Here is a 17,595-nt window from a genome sequence, read left to right on the forward strand (position 1 = left end):
TATGCAGGTACTATTACTAGTATGTAGTAGTAGTAGTACGGATAGTACGAGGAGGTGTACTAAGTACGAGATGTACATACTAGTATTTGTATATCGTTCCACTCTGCACATGATGGTGGCCCCATCAAGGACATGGTATGTAGAGAGGCATGGCAATCCCTGCGAAGATCTAGGATGGTGGCCCTTAAACGGGAAGTCGACGGTAAACTTCGAGAGCTGAATGGCGGTGGCACCCCATTGGCCTGAAAACTATTGCGCCTGCGGATATAGCCTTGACTCGTCAGGGACCCGCCCAATAGCTTGGAGGCGTGGGCGGCCGCGGCTGAGGGCTCAATGGATTGTCTCTCGATCGCCGCAACGAATCCGTCCTCCGGAAATCGGGGAAATCTCGCGTGTGCGTAGATATCTACTCGTTACGCGTGTATAGGTTCTTGGTCCTCGTACGAGTACTATTCTGTAGTACGCGTAGTCTCTGATGGCTGTGGAGGCCCGGTGTGAGCGTGCGAGTGATTCTAAGGTGAGGATTTTGTTGGATTCGTGGTTCGAGGCTCTAACAGACTCGTGGCAAGTTCTGCTGTCTAAAACTTTAGCTCCTATTGCCCCGAGTTATAGAAACGCCCTGCCAAATATTAGGCCTGCTGCTACTCCGTACGGAGTCCCCAATGTTGGATGGCAAAAGGAGTTCAAGCTGTTGCCACCTGTGTGTGTGTACGAGCATATATACTTATACATACTACTGCCAACAGTAGTAGTACGAACCGTGTGAGCTGGTCGACCGTTGAAGAGCGCACCCGTAGAAAGTGCATTGTGCGAGTATAAATCTCCGAACCCCTGGCTCGAACTCTGAAATCGATCTGATCTTGACAATAATATGTCGATGATTCGATTGCTGGGCTGGGGGAAATGGGAATCATGGGATCCAAAAATCCAATTCAGCTGCTGTGGAGGAACGCAGTCGATAGTGCCAGGTCCGTGCATGCGCATGCACTAGGTAACGGTCCAACAGAGGCGATAATGTGGAGTACCATTGTACATGCATGGTACATGGTACGGGTAGATAATACGAGGACGTTGTGCCAAGGTGTTGGCCTGCGGCGGCTGCTGAGCCCCTGGCTGTGGGATCTCAAGAATGTTGTGTGGACAATGCTTGCGATTTTGTCCCATTTTTTGGGACGTGGGAGACAAGCTTGAAGGCAATGGAGAAGTGTTTGTGGTTACCTAATGTTGCCAGGGGTGGAAGGTGCTAGTACTATACCTAGGTAGGTAGTACGTATAACAACTTTGAGAGTGGTTGGCAGCTGGGGAAGGTAAGGTGAGGCACGTACCTCCGTCCTCGTAGAGTAATACCACGATTTGAGACGTTGGAGGCCCGACTCATCCGGGGAAACGGACCCTGAGAACCACCATGATGATCTTGATCAATAATCGCTGCATCCATTTCTGTCGTGCGCTGTGTCATCTATACCACGTGGTCGGCAAGGTTCACATGACAATGTAACGGAGACGTCGAGGTCACCCCCCTTGATTTGGGAGAATCCCTCGGATCGCAGCCTTTTACTGATTAAAACGTCTTCACGTCCCCTAGTTCAATTGTGTTATTATCCTACCGTCTTTTGTTCTGGGCCCAATGTTCTGAAACTTTCAAACTCCCGCCTGCCCTATGGATGCAGTTGGCTGGCCGGTAGGAACGACCCTCCCGTCGTTACCATCCCCAAGATAAGGAGGCACCTGGTCAATGACTGTCTCGACGATAAGGTATACCTCAGCGAGCGCAGTGCGGACACCGTTGTCTTGGCCAGCCCAGATTGAATCATCTTATCCCTAGGCTCTCCAAACAGTCCAAGGGTCACAAAAAGAACCTTGCAGGAAGCCAATCTCGACTGGGTCGATGCTGATGCGCCAGCCCAACCACGTTCCAGTGTTGGTGCAGGTACCAGCGAATGGGGAGAGATTACCCTCCCACGCTGCGCGAACTGGACGTGGGTGCGATACGGACAACGGCGCTCTCCTCTATGAGGCATGTGGTTATGGAACTGAAGCCAACCCTCGTCTTGGTGAAGCCGGATTTCCGGGATGGCGGATGTGATTAAAAACGAGGAAGCATGCCCTCTCAGGGGAGATCGTCGCCCTTGACTGCTTCTTCCTGCGCTTCAATTGACCTCCGGGAAGCTTCGGACATTGTCATCTCGTCATGTATCGTAAAGGCGCGCTCGTCTCCATCACCGCCCTGTCCCAATTGGCAGCGGCGGGGCTGTACCCCGGGATCACCACCCAGAACCACACCTGCGGGCTTGGTATGGCCATTCGAGCACAATTCTTTAGACGTCGAAGCTGATCTTGGGCTTCCTGCGCAGCCGACCCCATCCTGTCCTGCTCCAGAGCCGCGAACCCCGACAAGGTCGATACCTGCTGCACCGAGACTTATGGTGGCATGCTGGTGAGTCTGATACCAATTATGCTGCTTTGCGACATGCAACAGCAGCTAATCCTTCACAATAGCTTGCGACGCAGTTCTGGAACACCCACACTGGCCTGGAGTCGGAGGGCCAGTATTTGCCCCAGTCTCAATGGACCATCCATGGACTATGGCCTGATTTCTGCAACGGTACGCCATCCCTCTCGTATCAATGACGGAGTAATTAGATTGACCCCATCGCCATTAGGCTCGTACACTCAGTACTGTGATCTAAGCCGCCAGTACGACCCCGAGCCGTACCCCAACACGACCACAGGCAAGCCCGATGGTATTCCCGTCCCCGCTTACACGGGCGAGCCCATTGATGCGTGGTTCGAGCCCAACGGCAAGGGTGACCTGCTCGCCTACATGAAGAAGCACTGGACTGGTCTTGATCAGCCTAGCTGGATCCTCTGGGGGCACGAGTTCTCCAAGCATGCCACCTGCTTCTCCACGTTCCAGACCGAGTGCTACGTAGGCCTGCCCCCTCTCTTCCTCAATTTTACTGGAATCACGAGACTCACATTCATGCAGGGCCCCAACATGAACATCTTCGACGACCTTTGGGACTTCTTTGAGACTACCATCGCCTTCTACCGTCAGCTCCCCACCTACCGCTGGCTCTCCAAGGCCCACATCCGCCCCTCCAATACCACCGCCTACTCCCTGTCCCAGATCCAGCACGCCCTCACCCGCGGCTTCGGTGAGCTCCCCTTTGTTGGGTGCGGCGGGCCCAAGTACAACGAGACCGAAGCCGGCCGTGGATCCAATGACAATGGAGGCACTGTCTTCAACGAGGTCTGGTACTATTACCACGCCGTCGGCGCGTCGCAGCGCGGTGAGGGCATCAAGATCCCCGTCGTTGACAGCTTCCGGACGACCTGCGCCAAGACCAAGAATGCTATCTGGTACTACGAGCGCACCGAGGGAAGCGAGCAGTAAGGGTCTTGGGTGAAATTGTGCGTTAGGACCCGTAGTTTCCAGAAGCCTGTATTATCGGCAGCGTCACTACCCAAGTAACTTCCAATGCAATTGTACATGGTACCTTAACTAGTCGTGATGATCAAGCTAGGTATGTGACGTAAGAACTAAAAACTGGTCATGACAATGTACAATCTGACAATTCGCTGTGGCACGCTCCTGCTTCAATTTCATGCCTGCATAATTTGACAAAAAGACATCCTGAACTCTATGATATTTTCAGCTCCTCGTCGCTGTGGCCCCGGCTACTACCTTAATCCCTTCCCAAACGCCGCTCCGTTCACCTGCCTACATGCAAATCCAGTATTTACTCGTCGTCAGCAAGCTCCTCAACCTTGGGAGCTACGTAGGTTCGCTGCTGAGCAGAGCCGGCGCTGACCTGTGTATCCGTTCCCGTAGTCGTGGCAGAGCTTGGTGCAGGCTGGCCGGTGACGGCAGACAACGCGGGGTTAGGGCTAGTGCCTGCAGGAGCGGCCTTGGACTTCTTCTTCTTCTTGGGCTTCTCAGTCTGCAAGTAAGTTAGTTTGATTTCAAAAGGCTGTTTGCATGATGATGCTCACCTCGTGCCATGCCCAAACGGGCCTGAAACTGTCCATGAATGAGACGTCCTCCCAAAGGTTGGGGTAGAGCCAGAGACCAGGGGGGACAGCAAAGTAGGTGATGCAGAACAGGATAACACGGAAGATGGCCATCAGGAAGAATAATCCCAGCAGTCCCAGCATGCCCCAGCTGAGATAATAAACTCCCAGGCGGAGCTTGAGCGGCCAGAGGGGGTAGAGAACTACGGCGAAGATGACAACAAGGGCTAGAGCAGCGTATAGCTTACGCTTAAACTGGCTACCCTCCCAGAGCCATGCATAGTAGAGGTCCTCGCTGGCCTCCTGCTGTTGCTCAATCTTGACGGTCCACTGTCCCTTAACGCGCTTCGGCTTCTTGCCGTTTGCGCCTGGGCCAGGTTCAATCTTGCTAACCCTAAGCGCTAGCATGCTAAGGGGCAGCAGCTTGAAGGTATTCTCCAGAGACGCCCGGTCCTTAATTTCAGGAAGCAGAGGATTCTTCTTACGCGCCTTCTGGTAGGCGGGGGACTCGAGGGCTCGGAGGGCTCGCTTGACTGGAGAAGGGTCAGTTGGTGCCGTCTTCTGCAACATCGTCGCTTCACATACCTCGGAACATGTCTTTGCGCTCGCCATTCAGGATGCACGTGCGAGTCTTCAGGTCCTGGCTGCGCAGGAACTGGGCAACGGCAAGGGCCTCAGGTTTGGGGGGCCCGGGGGTAATGGCCTGCCTCGTCTGTCCCGGAGGACCCTGACGAACCTGCTGGGGAGCACCGGGCTGGCCGCCTTGCTGCGCGGCCATCCTCTCTTGCGCCTGCTTCTTGAGGTGCTCGATGAACTGGGGGATGGTCATCCCAGCCTTCTGCGCGTCTTCGGCAATCTTTCGCTGCACCTGTTGGATTTGCTCGGGAGTAGGCCGCTGTCCAGGTCGGATCGGGATCGCTCCAGGCCCAGGCATCTGCCCAGGTTGAGGGCCCGGTGGAGGACCGCCAGCCTGGCCCTGGGGAGGACCTTGAGGCGGTGGTGTATCCATATTCTAGGCTTTGATTGATGATACGGAAACGGTGTTGTCAATAGCCGCTCAAGCCAATTCTTGTCGGATGTGAACCGCAAAAAAGTTGTAGGTGAGGGAAAGGTAAATGTGCAGGATGCTGCTGGCGGGAAGATTTATGGATGTCGTTCGCAGCTGAGGTTAACAACAGGGTGTTCACTTAGTACGTCGTACAGTCTGAATACAGTGTTCACACTGTCTCATTTTGACTGTACGGCGCTTGCGCTCAAGGAGTGCTTGTTGGAGGGGCACTTCGCGCAACTCTACGAGGCCTTCCACTGCGAAGTCGAGTTTCCCACCTCACCCGTCAGTAAAATGGGCGATCGACTCACGCAGCTGCAGGATGCTGTGGACCAGGTAAATATCCCCTCCCTTGTTTATCCCTTAGAGTAGTTGCTAACGTGCGCAATAGCTTGCCCAACAGTTTGTTGCTGCTCTTCACTTTGTCCACAAACGACACGATCTCGAGACCCTGGGCCCAAACGACAAGATTCGAGATGTGAAGCAGGAGCCCGATCAAAGAGAAGGTATGTGATCGAGCACCCGCGCGTCGCTGCTTGCGCTCTTGCCTGACTGAAATATCTAGTCGATCCGTTACCCGCCGACGAGTTCCGTGCCGGTATGAGCGAGCTGTCGCGCGACCTCATCACAAAAGAACAGCAGATCGAATACCTCATTTCAATGCTTCCCGGACTGGAAAATAGCGAACAAGACCAAGAGCGGTCAATCAAGGAGCTAGAAGAGAATCTGAAAACAGCCGAGACGCAACGTCAAGAGGCACTCAAAGAAAGGGACCAAATACTGACGGAACTCGATAACGTTATCCGGAGTATTCGGCGGCCTTGAAACTCTTCACCACACGCGAGTACTTAAACCCATCTTTTACGGGAATCGGGCGGTTAAAATTGCATGGCGAGGAGTTGGTTAATTGGCGGCGTTCGGAATGGCGCTTTAGAAAGACTGCTGTTCCCCCAACAGAGGACTTGGAGGTGTCTATGATCTTTCTTGATTCGCAAGCTCTTCATCTACAGCATTCTAATTTATATATATGACTAATAATGCCGGCACGTTTCTGACAGAGCATCCTCTGAACTAGCTATGCATGCTGCGCTTTAAACTGACGAAGACTTGAAGAATTGCGGGAACGTGGATCGCAACTCCCGCAAGTGCTTGATCTGGTATTGTGATGCTGGTGTCTCTGGGGCCTTGGCTCCCTCTTCAACCAAGTGAGCGACATTCCATCCTAACTCCTTGGCTTTCGCGCAGTTCTGGTAGGAGTCATCTGTGGACATGTTAACGACGCGCCCCAGTCTCAAAGGGTCGCCAGGGCCTGGTGTTCTTACCAACAAAATAACAGTCTTGGTAGCTCTCGATGCCCGCCTCACGCATAGCCTTCGCATACATCGCTGGGTGAGGCTTGCAGACAAAGGGAACCTGGGAGTAGTTGCAGAACGTGAGCCCCTCAAACAGGTCATCGACGCCTAGTAGCCGCACAACACGCTTGCCATGTGTCACATAAGCGTTGGTCAATAGCCAAAGTCTGACTTTACTCGTGTCGATGTCCTCGAGCAGCTTGCGCAGCTCTGGATCGGGCTTGATGATGTCCTCAAGGGGCAAAGCGTCATCGACCTTGGCGTTGTAGTCGAGGGGGTCGATCTGGTGATGGCGCACCAGACCCTCGATGGCCAGGCCATAGTTGGTATAGTACTCCTGGTGAAGTTTGACGGCGTCATCCATAGACAGGTTGAGATGTGTGGTGAAGTACTTGTCGATGAGACCCGCCATGAGCTCGATGACCCTGGTGTCTGCGCATCACGGTTAGCGACGGCTAAATTTATCCCTGGCTTGGACATCTTACTCCTGGAGTATAGACAGTTATCGATATCGCTTAAGAATTGGTTAGTTTTTGTGGCGCTTGGGAAGCCTCAGCGGTACGTACAAGAAGAGGACCGGCTTGGTAGCCTCAGTCGCGCTGGCGTCTCCCATCCTGGATGTCTAAGGGGGGGGAAAATCTAACTACAAAGATGAAGACCAGAGCGGTTGGACGTCCCTCTTCACAAATATGCAGGGTGTAAATCGATGCGGTGCAGGTAGTCGGGGCGTGACGAGGATGTCTGATAAAAGGTGTGAGTGCCCGATGGAATGGGGTCTTTGGTGGTACTAGTAGTACTGTACTAGTCCTTGTCAGCCCGTCTCGGGCGGCAAGATTTCCGGACGATGCAACTTGTACCAAGTGAAGTACGGAGTAGACTGACCAATATTCGTAAGGTGGGCCACCCAGATCGGACAGAATCCTATTTGGTTTTGTGAAGAAATGCTTGTAGCTGGTGCAAATTATAATATAAAATCCTGATGTATTTTCTCAAATAATAATTCGGATATTATGTCTGGAGGATGGATATTAGTATTTAATGTGACCGACTTTTCCACTCCTCTTTTTGACTCATCCGGAGAGCACCGATCGGCATCTGGACGAGTACTCGCACAGCCGATGTGGGGATAGAATAACCCCAACTTCCAAGTACCGCCCTTGAATGATATAGCTTGCTTGCTTCACATGATCGTGTTTTGTGTTGGTACTGTTGTTTTCTTTGTGTCACTCACCAAGGCCGTTCTGGCGCCCGCCGTTTGGATGCGAGGTGTTTCGATGGTAGGCGTCGATACCTTGATTCTGCGATGACTGACATATAGGCGGATAATCTATTCCGCAATGAGAACAGCATATGATATTATAACCAGTATAATATTCTACTACTAGTGCCTGAATTCTTCGCATGTCCCTGGCCATTCCCCAGGTCTCGTACAGAGTATCCGTACGTACTACGCCCCTTATTATCCTTAGTACACAGTCGATCCACCGGCGATCCAAGATTGAGTGAATTGCGGGCAGGTTGCGCTGCACCAATGAGAGGCAGCGATCGCCCCAGCGGTAGGTATTCTGCCAGCCACACCGCCCAAGGCCCGGTTCCAGCCTTCTGTTGCTGCTGCGCCCGTCACCGCATTGAATCTGCAAGTTCTTTTTTTTGAGCTTTGTTGCTCGCCATCCTATTCGTGCCCCCTACGCAACTCTTCAGAGTCGTAGGAGCCTCGACATCAGTGCCCACCGGCCACGGCATCGCTGCCTATTACTATTACTACTACTACTATTATTCCTACCAGCCTACGCTGTACTGTGTAGTCTGGTTGCTGCTTTTTGCCAATACTTAGCCGCCGTGTTTGCGCCGCGGTGCTGTTGTTTGTCGACGCGCAGTCGTGTTTCGACGGCGAACCCTGGTCTGGCAAGGGCTGCATGAGGTGTCTTGCGCGCGGCAGCCTACTGACCGCAGGCTGCCATGGCCCAAGGCCAGGCTGGCCTGGCAAATCCCCTAGGGATTGATGCTACAGCCCATCTGTCCGAGAAGGACTTCCGCGACATCCAGCAGTACGACCGAATTGTGCAGTTCCGCGACGCGGTTTTATCGGGCAGTCATCCGACCATCAAGCTTCCCCCAGGGGTGCTTGCTGCAGCGCGGTCGCCGTCCTCGTCCAAACCTACTGCCCCGCCGTCTAGAGAGCAAGGGCCTGGCTCACAAAACCATCGATCTTATACTGCCAACAGGGAGGTGACGGCACAAACGTCGGGCTCTCCCGCAGGGCCAGCTGCAACACGAACATATGGATCCGGTAGCACGGAGATCAACCCCATATTTCTGGAGAAGTCTGCTCAGCTCGTAAGGGCCGAGTTCCAGTTGCAAAGGCAGAGACTGGAGCGCGCTCTCAAAGAAGAAGTTGAGCAGCGTCGTGGCCAGAAGCAGGAGAAAGCAGAGCCTCTTGCTGATCGTGACCTGACTGATGTGCTCACCAGGGCCCTTACACTGGTCCGAGCTACAGCCACTCCTTCTGCGCCCATTGACGAACCCTTGACCGCTAATGATGAAGCTGCGAGTGATTCTTTCGATGACGATACATTCTACTCGTCAAAGCACGACACCCCCGAATCGAACCTCACTTCCCGCGTCCGCAACGAGTCAGAAGAGGCTCGCCGACAAGTCGTCCCTGAACCGCAAAGGGTCTCTCCTTTACAACCTACCAACGTCTCGCAGCATGCCGTATCAGGTCGTAATCACGAGTATCAGGCATCTGCCAGTGGCGATGTCAAGTCCACGCAGGCGGCTACAGATGGAACTACCCCTAACGCACCGGGGCAGTTTCGGGTCCCAGGTCTGAACAATTACACGAACGGGGCAGCTCACTTGGGACAAATGAGCCAAGCAAATACGAGCGGAGAACCGAGTCAGTCAGAGGATTCTGGGGCTCCCTATGCTCGTGGCGGGAGCTACGGAGCGAGGAATGGCCCTCGCCGTCCGGATGATGCTTATATTGACACCCACCCGCCTTCTCCTCTCGTCCGGAGTCATGACATGGTCCCATTGGCGCCTCAGCCCGCCCCACCGCCATCCCATGTTGTAGTAGAACAGTTGGCACCTACTGCCGAACAATTTGTGGACGCTGCGAGGGGCGCCCCGGCTCAGGTTGCTGCTTTAAGGAATGAGCCGATCGCGATTAACAGTCCTGATAGCTCCCCTCAGAGCGGCAAGGGATCCGACAGGAAGAAGGGGAAGAAAAAGAAGAGAAAGGCTGACCGGCAAGCGCCAGAGGAGGTCACGCCGTATATCAAGCCCGAGCCTCGATCACCATCGCCCATGACTGCCCCAAGCTACATCCGCCCAAGCAAACGCCAAAGACAGTCCCAAAGGCAGGCTAACGAGCTTGGGCAAGACAGCCCAGCAGTTACCAGCGATGTACCGCAACGGTATGAGCCGCGCCCATACCCTGACGAATCCGTCCAGGTAGGATATGGAGTCCCCAGCGCCCATCCCCAGCGCCCAGCAAGTACTACAGTCGTTGGGAATGCTGGTAGCAATGGCGTGTTTATGGACGAGCGAAGGCTTCCGGACGGCGCGTACGTTCGCCGGGAAGCGTCACCTCGATATATCCAACCGCCGCCCAGCGGGACTTACACGTCCAGGCCAGTCTCTCAACTTGTAGTGGATGATGGATATCGAGAACCACCACGCACCTACCGCGAACCTTACGATGCTGTTCGAACGAGTACGCGTCCCGAAGCGGACCCCTATGTCGGACAACCGATGCCACCACCGACCAGGATCATCGTGGATTCATTTGGGCGTGAGTATATTGAGCCACCTCGCCCCCCGATCCGTCAGTCTGTGGCCCCAGGCCCACCTTATGGACCCGAGGTTGTATATGAACGACCACCGCGTGCCGTCTCGCGGCATCCCGGACCCGCAACCTATGATGACAACCGCGGTGTGCTCTACACCCGATCATCATCAATGTATCCTGGGGCTCGGCGGGTGGTGACACAGCCCGATTATGTGTCTCAGGACTTTCGGGATGGGCGCCCGCGAGAATATTCGGTGCGACCGGGAGCTCCTTCTGCCGAATACGTGCAAGTCATGGCCCCACCTGAACGGCAGCCCGGGATCGAAACTCCACGAGAGTATGGAGCCAGAGCAGCGAGTGTGCGACCTATGGAGCCAGTGCGGTATGAGATACCGCGGGAGTATGGACGGGTGCAAAGTGTGTGGCCCGAGGCACCTGCACAAGACTTCCCCGGTTCTGTACACACCGAAGGCCGTCGCGAGGCTGCACAGCCGTATATAATGGAGTACGGGTCACGGCCGGTTGAGCAGTCTGTCTACCAACGCGGATATAGTGTACGGCCCGTTGAGCGATACTATGATCAGCAGCAACCAGCTCTGGCAGGGGAGAATATTGCTTTTATCGAACGGCCGGGAGGAGCAACGCAGGAAATTGTATATGCCGATAGTGCACGGAGAGAAGTGCACCGATAATATATCGAACTGGGAAATCTTGTCGAGGCTATAGGAGGTGAGGCAGTGTCGGCTTGGGTGCCGTCGAGGAGCAATTGCTGGGCCTGTACGGATCTGTACTCTATTATTAAGCCTTGTACGAGTACGACTACTTGGAGTCATTGGGGGTACACATGAGCGATGTCAATGAGCTGATCACGTCCAAACTGAAATTGCCCTGTGAAATACTGTGATCTAGGCAAAGGCGAGACCGGTTCCGGCTCCAGGCGTGTCTCAGCTTGAAAGTACTGCTCGTACACAGCCACGAGTATGCGTACTCGTACAAATACTGCTCGACTAGTGACTGGTGTAAAGTATGGAGGAATCCGCGTCTGAATCAAGCCGGTTGATCTGCTATGAAAAGGAACGTCGTAGTATTGTGGTTGCTAAGCCATTAAGGCTTTGATTGGAATGTCGTTGGGTGTCCAGAGCCACACCAACCAGTTCATACCCTAGCCCCATGTGAGCACGAGGGAGACGGGACGTGAGACCTGCTGTGTTGGTTTCCAGTAATTGGTATTCGTAAGGGCATGCGGCATTGCATTGGTACGCCAGCGCGGCATGCGAGGGGAAGGTTGGGATCCGAGCGGAGGGGGAAGATGCAGGTGGTGACACTGCATATTGTGGGTGCGAGCACTATTACTATTACTGGCTGGGTGTCGGTTGTACGCCCTCGTGTATCACGAGCAATGGCCCAGGCGAGTAACGTGATGACACACCCGTAGTAGTAAGTAGTCCGTAGGAAGTATTATGCTAGCAGTACGGGGCATAAGTATAGCAGGTGGTGGGCGATCAGAAGTACAATGGATCTGAAGGATAAGTAGATGCTAGCTCGGCGAGGGCCACGCAATACCGCGAAGTAGCATTTTTCAACGAAAGTGCAGGTTATGATTTCCATGCTTTGGAGGTTCTGAATGTCTCCCACGTCTAGGAGATGGGGTTTGGTTAGGGGGCCTGTGTACAAATTATTATCATAGCAAGGTGCCCATGCTAAGCTGGTGCGAGGTTGAGGGCCTGTTGGTACGATGAGATCGAGCCACTGTTGAGCCGCCAAAGGTATGATAAGTGATGGCATCAATGGGGCCTCAAGGAGACATGTCGTTGGATAGTGGACCTCGATCGGAAGAGCAGGAGCCTGGACTTTGTTGGAGGGAGCCTCGAGCTAAGTAAGACCCAAGGTGCCAAGCCACACAGGGCTACGTACCATGTGCAAACTCCTAGAAGACGGGGGAATTGATCAGTTCCGGCACTGGCGGACCGGATGGTGGCTCAGAGTCGTCAGATCCCCAGATTGGGGTGGTGAGAAGCGGCTCGTGTCACCAACGAGGAAATCCTATCAATGGTTTCGGTCGACAACAACAAACCACGAACTCTGGCCCAGCGGCTGAGCTGACGCTGTGATGATGATCCGTTCTGGTGGATCATGAAACGGAGGAGAACGGGCGCATCGTCTTGGGGTTGAGGTCTAGGGAGGCGGACTGTGGGTACAAGGTAGTGCATGTGGGCCATGTTCTCAAGAGGCTTGTGCTCCTCATGTAATATGCAACTAGGCTGGGCGGTGGTCTGCATGGTGAGCTTTCTCACAAGGTTGGACTGGTGGTGTTCGTAGTGGTGTGTGTGTGGTGGTTGATCCAGCCATGCGCTGTTTTGTGCAAGGCACAGAGGACTCGTACTCTGCAATGAGACTTGGGAACCTGATTTAGTAGTAGTGCTCAGCTGGGACACTGGGCAGCTCATGGTTTGTTGGCGCCCGTATTCTACCAAGCATCATGTGCGGCCATCCTGTGGTTTGCCGGAACATGGAATCTGGCCTGATGGTTGCCGATGGTTCCCAGGACCTTGCAGTCGGGTGTCTCCAATGACTTGATGCGGTTCTGCCACTCAGCTCAGAACAAGCTCTGCCAGCCTCCCTGGTCTCTGCCGCAGTGGTCAGGCCCCTTCCATGGCAGAGGGTGGCGCGGCTCCAGGTCGGTTCCCGGCTGAGGGTCCCTCCACTTGCGCGTCCGTACAGGGCATCCATGCCTCTGCAGCCAGGCTCCATGCACCAGCCCAGGTCTGGTGGGCGGTGTCCGTGGGCCGCTCAGGATTGTTGGATTGTGGAAGCTTCCAAAGGGTGTTCAAGCAGAGCGCCGTCGATGCAATAGAGCTCAAATCTAAAACCTCAGCAACGTAGGGACTGCATATCCAGTCAACCATCTCCAAGATATCAACAGTACGAGTACTTGTGCGGAGTGTCTACGTAAGTATGTACATCACCCCCATCGTGCAAGGGCCATGGTTCCAAGCAGTGGGTTTCACGGATTGACGGCCGTCGACCGGGGCACAAAAACGGGGGCTTGAGCTCATACCTGCCCACCTGGCACCTGTAGTGCTCCGTAGCCAGCGTTAAGGTAATGGTAGAACTGCCCCACTGGGATCTAGCACGCAATACCTGACTGGCCCAAATCCAGCCCTCAGGGCGTCGAGGTGTGTGACCTTGTGGCCAACAAGCCCTGCTGGCAGCGCCTGTTGGGCGATAGGAAGATACATCGCGTCAACGCCGCAGCTGCGTGGAGACCCCAGTCGACCTCTATCTCAAAGGCATCCTCCGTCACCTTCACTCAACAGCCCGCAACCGCAGTAGCACCTTCCGCGCCTCTTCCTCCTGTTTCTTCCACCCCCACCCTTCCATCTTCTTCGTCTTCCTCTCACCTCGTCTCTGTCTCGACAGGGACTCGAAAAAACAACCCTCCCAAGCCCAATTCTTCTCTTCCATTTTATTTCATTTTCTTCCCCATCTCCCAGACTTCTTTTCTTGTCCGGACCTTGTCACGATACCCCCTCCATTGTCTCTTCCACTCTTTCCGCTTCTTCGCTTTGGGCTGCTTCTCCATTCTCACCTACAACCCGCCCAACGCCGCTGACCACGACCCTGCGACCCCGACTGTCGCTCATTATGAATAAGTTGGCGAACATGCGGCAATGGGGTGAGAGGATTGGCCCCAATTTCGTCATGGGCCGGCCCAACGTACCGATGAACAACATGAATGCTCACCCAAAGAACGCGCCGCAAGCTGGCCCGTCGATAAGCTCACCTCACGCCGCCGATGCCACGATTCACTGCTCGTTCAATGTGCCCTTTGCATCCGACCTCGCTGGCCCGAACACCGAGGACATTCTTCACGCCACGACCGATGCGGTCCTGCGGTGGACGCACCCGGAAGATGCCCCCGATGACGTCCAGGTCCACCAGTTGCCCGTTCATGTCGAGGCATTGAACTCTCTGGCGAGGCTTTGTAGGGATTTGACTGCTGGACCTCTGCCCATCGAGGCCTACGTCTCGTCCTTGCCGGCTGGCAACGGCAAGGGCGGCCAGGTCACCACAGTCTGTCTCTCGGGTTCGCCGGATCTGGTCCACAAGAGCCGAGAGGCCATCTTCAATGATACCCCCATATCGCTGGTACGTTTGAACAAGCATGCTGTTCCGTACCTTGTCCAAATCCAACTAACATCTACAATAGCGTTGCACTACGATCGACGTTGACGGGAACCTGGTCTGTGACCTCAAGGCTGGAAAGCTCAAGGAGTCCGTGACTGAAACGCTCGACTACATCTCGAGTTATTGTGGTGTTGATATCTTCCTTCTCGGCCCCAAGTTGACCCCCATGGTCGACGGAATGACTGGCTCGGCGGAGATGCGGATGGACCAGAGATGGAGAGTAGCTATATACGGTGATCCTTTGTCTTCAGAGCACGCGAAGGTTCGGGTTTTGATCCACATCGATACTCTGGTATGTTCCTCTCTTTCTTTCTTTTTTTTCAGCCGGCTGCCCTAATTTCGATTCGAAACTAACATCTTTAAAGCTGGGTCGTGTGGCAGACTCCGTCAAGGTCGATCAATCACTCCATCAGATCATCTGTGGCCGTCACCGCAAGAACATCAAGCTCATCGAGTCTTCCACCAACACCGCCATCTACTTCCCGCCTCTGTTTTCGCAGATGTACCGCTACTGCCCCCCAAATGCGAGCCGAAGAGACCCCAATGATATCTTCATCACCGGGGAGACCCCCGAAGCTATCCGCGAGGCGAAGCAAAAAATACATGAAATCGTTACGCGGATTCGGCTCTACATCAAGGATGTCACTCTTCCGGCCGCCAAGATTGATAGTATTCTTCTTGACCGGACAGAGAAGGTTCGCAAGATTTTAGAAGCCAATGGGACGTACATCATGTTCCCTGCTCTCGGAACCCAACGGACGACCGTCCGAGTTCAGGGGAATGAAGGGATCCCCGTTGAACGTACGGTTCGGGAGCTGATGACCCTGGTGAGACACCCTGACGCAACTTTGAATCCTCCCCCTTCAATGTGTTAACTTTACTAGGCTGGCCAGTTTTATGCTGCCGGGTGGTATATTCAGCAGCCAGAGACACGACAGCTCCCCAGCCCCGATGATATCCGAGCCATGTTGGGGAATATCTGTACTAGGTCGGGAGCAGACGTGATATTCGACAAGATGAGCTTCAGCATCACGGGTTCCGATGACGCAGTCAAGCAGGCTCTGGTTGTGATGTCGGAAATTGCCTTCATCGCGCAGTCCCAGTACCAGATCCGGGTCAAGATTGAGCTAGCCAACGAGCATAAGGAATTTGTCAGCGGCAAGAAGAATGGCAAAATCAACAAGATTATGGGGCAGAGTAAGTTGATACCACTTTGCCTACCCAGACAGGGATCTAATGACTTCTAGGCAACGTCCAAATCATCTTTGACGGGTTTAACGAGTACAACTTTAATATCGACGTCATGGCTGCGAGTTACGACTCGATGAAGCAAGGTCTGACCTTGGTTGAGCAAGAGATGCCCGCTTCTATCTCTTTTCACGTTCCGGACCAATACCATAAGCGTATCATTGGTATCGGAGGCCAGCACATCCAGCGCATTATGAAGAAGCACTCTGTCTTCGTCAAATTCTCTAATGCCATGGACAGGGGTAAGAACCAACCTCAACGGGCATTTAATTATTCACTGGCTAATGGAACTACAGGAGGCATGGGCCGCGAAGATGACGATATTAAGGTGGACAATGTGATTTGCCGCACACCTGCTCGCAATGCTCAAAATCTCGATGCCGTCAAGAATGAGATCCTTGAGATGGTTGACCGAACTGTAGGTAACACATGGGGACAGGATTGGAATTATACTGACCCTTTCGACATAGGACTCGGAGTACACGTCTCAGATCGTTAATGTCGACAGACTTTACCACCGCCAGCTTATAGCCCGTCTCAGCGAGATTGAGGCGCTGGAGCAGAAGAACAACTGCAAGATCAACTTCCCCAGCACCGAGCAGGCGAGTGACGAGGTCACCGTCACAGGTCCTCAGTGGCAAGTCCCTCACTGCGTCGATGAGTTCTTGGGCATGGTTCCGGATCACCATGAGCTTGTTCTTGCTAAGGATGACAAGTTGGTCAAGTTCTTGGAGAGCCCTCAATTTACCGATGAGCTTGTCACCAAGCTGAAGAACCAGCATGAGGTTGAAGTTGATGTCAAGGAGCAATCTGATGAGGTCACCGAGGATGGCTCCCCCACTATCACCCTTCGCTGGGGCTTTACTCGCAACAATGCTGGCGGCTTGCGGGATGCTGTGGACTTCTTGATGGAGCAACTGACCAATTCGGGACTCGAGGTTAAGGTGGTTAAGGGCGCCCTGCCTCGTCCCAAGTCAGACTCATTCGAAGATAGTCTGCAGTACTTCGACTCCAAGCTGCTCCAGCATGCCCCGTCGGCTGCTGCGACTGACGCGCAAGCCAAGCCGGCCTTCGGTGACGAAATTGCTCGAGAGCGCAGCAGCATCCTGGACCGTCTGCGGAAGCCTGGAAGCATGACATCTATCTCGTCTTTCCTGGACCGGAGAAAGAATAGCTCGCGCTCGCCCAACGGCAACTTTTTCAAGGGATCAAGCAATGTGTCCAAGTCGTCGCTCATTTCCATTGAGTCCGCCCGCAGCTTTAATGCTGATCGAAATCCCTGGAATGATAGTGGCGTGAACCTTCCAGAGGACGACAACCCGTGGGCTCCCCGTCCCATGAGCAACCACATTGACAACAAGTTAGCCATCCCCATTCCAGGGGATGCCACACCACGCCACCACGCCCGCATCTCCGGTGATAGCGGGCGCCCCTCTACTTCTCACTCTATCAATTCTGGATACCCCGGCCCGATTGGCCATTTCCGTTAGATTCCTCAGTTTAGAAGCTCTACATGCGAATACCCCGGATGGATATACCCTGGCGTAAAGAATACCCCGGAACGTCTGATTACGCATCGGTCGGCTCACGTCTTTTGCTGCGTTTTGTTTTTGTTTTGGTTTGGAACAGTTTGCTTTTTGTCGGATCCGTTATTGCGTTTTGGTTACGAAAACTTTGGTGGTCTTCACTCTTGATGACTGACGTCCACTCTTTCTTATACCCCACTCTCAGCGACGAAAAGTTTGAGAAGAAAAAAATACATGAAAATACCCTGGGACGGAATTGGAGGGAATGCTTAGGAAATGGCGAACGAGAGATCCGGTTTGGGGGCTCAGATACCAACACAACAGCAACAGCAACTTGGCGATGCGAGGTATAAGAGGATGACGGGACTGGTGGTATTGGTACTCGGAGTTGGCATGATGGAGAATCTCAGCTGTGATGCCGGGGCA

At 53.9% G+C, this 17,595-nt stretch overlaps 6 protein-coding genes across 6 annotated transcripts; 4 read left to right on the top strand and 2 right to left on the bottom strand.

The window, feature by feature from the left end:
* Positions 1–2,431: 2,431 nt before the first annotated feature.
* On the top strand, positions 2,432–3,397 carry ACO1O0_004171 (uncharacterized protein; the record flags this gene model as incomplete). Its single annotated transcript, XM_083193612.1, has 3 exons — positions 2,432–2,437; positions 2,500–2,605; positions 2,664–3,397. The coding sequence occupies 3 exons, from the start codon at positions 2,432–2,434 to the stop codon at positions 3,395–3,397; spliced, it is 846 nt and encodes a 281-aa protein (XP_083050560.1).
* A 346-nt stretch (positions 3,398–3,743) lies between these two features.
* Positions 3,744–5,023, bottom strand: SEC62 (Sec63 complex subunit SEC62; the record flags this gene model as incomplete). Its single annotated transcript, XM_083193613.1, has 3 exons — positions 3,744–3,944; positions 3,997–4,547; positions 4,600–5,023. The coding sequence occupies 3 exons, from the start codon at positions 5,021–5,023 to the stop codon at positions 3,744–3,746; spliced, it is 1,176 nt and encodes a 391-aa protein (XP_083050561.1).
* A 333-nt stretch (positions 5,024–5,356) lies between these two features.
* On the top strand, positions 5,357–5,887 carry SRB7 (mediator complex, subunit Med21; the record flags this gene model as incomplete). Its single annotated transcript, XM_083193614.1, has 3 exons — positions 5,357–5,398; positions 5,454–5,568; positions 5,628–5,887. 3 exons carry the CDS (start codon positions 5,357–5,359, stop codon positions 5,885–5,887), a joined length of 417 nt encoding a protein of 138 aa, XP_083050562.1.
* Positions 5,888–6,153: 266 nt separating this feature from the next.
* SDT1 (Haloacid dehalogenase-like hydrolase-domain-containing protein) lies at positions 6,154–7,027 on the bottom strand (the record flags this gene model as incomplete). The annotated part of the gene is made up of 3 exons (XM_083193615.1): positions 6,154–6,323; positions 6,385–6,839; positions 6,981–7,027. The coding sequence occupies 3 exons, from the start codon at positions 7,025–7,027 to the stop codon at positions 6,154–6,156; spliced, it is 672 nt and encodes a 223-aa protein (XP_083050563.1).
* Positions 7,028–8,373: 1,346 nt separating this feature from the next.
* ACO1O0_004175 (uncharacterized protein) lies at positions 8,374–9,247 on the top strand (the record flags this gene model as incomplete). The annotated part of the gene is made up of 2 exons (XM_083193616.1): positions 8,374–9,179; positions 9,229–9,247. The coding sequence occupies 2 exons, from the start codon at positions 8,374–8,376 to the stop codon at positions 9,245–9,247; spliced, it is 825 nt and encodes a 274-aa protein (XP_083050564.1).
* Positions 9,248–13,909: 4,662 nt separating this feature from the next.
* On the top strand, positions 13,910–17,133 carry ACO1O0_004176 (uncharacterized protein; the record flags this gene model as incomplete). Its single annotated transcript, XM_083193617.1, has 7 exons — positions 13,910–14,356; positions 14,418–14,687; positions 14,761–15,222; positions 15,280–15,592; positions 15,643–15,885; positions 15,940–16,061; positions 16,114–17,133. The coding sequence occupies 7 exons, from the start codon at positions 13,910–13,912 to the stop codon at positions 17,131–17,133; spliced, it is 2,877 nt and encodes a 958-aa protein (XP_083050565.1).
* Between the last annotated feature and the right edge of the window lie 462 nt (positions 17,134–17,595).

The sequence above is a fragment of the Amphichorda felina genome (genome assembly GCF_050947745.1).
Source record: "Amphichorda felina strain 45539 chromosome Unknown scaffold_4, whole genome shotgun sequence".
Classification (NCBI taxonomy): domain Eukaryota; kingdom Fungi; phylum Ascomycota; class Sordariomycetes; order Hypocreales; family Bionectriaceae; genus Amphichorda; species Amphichorda felina.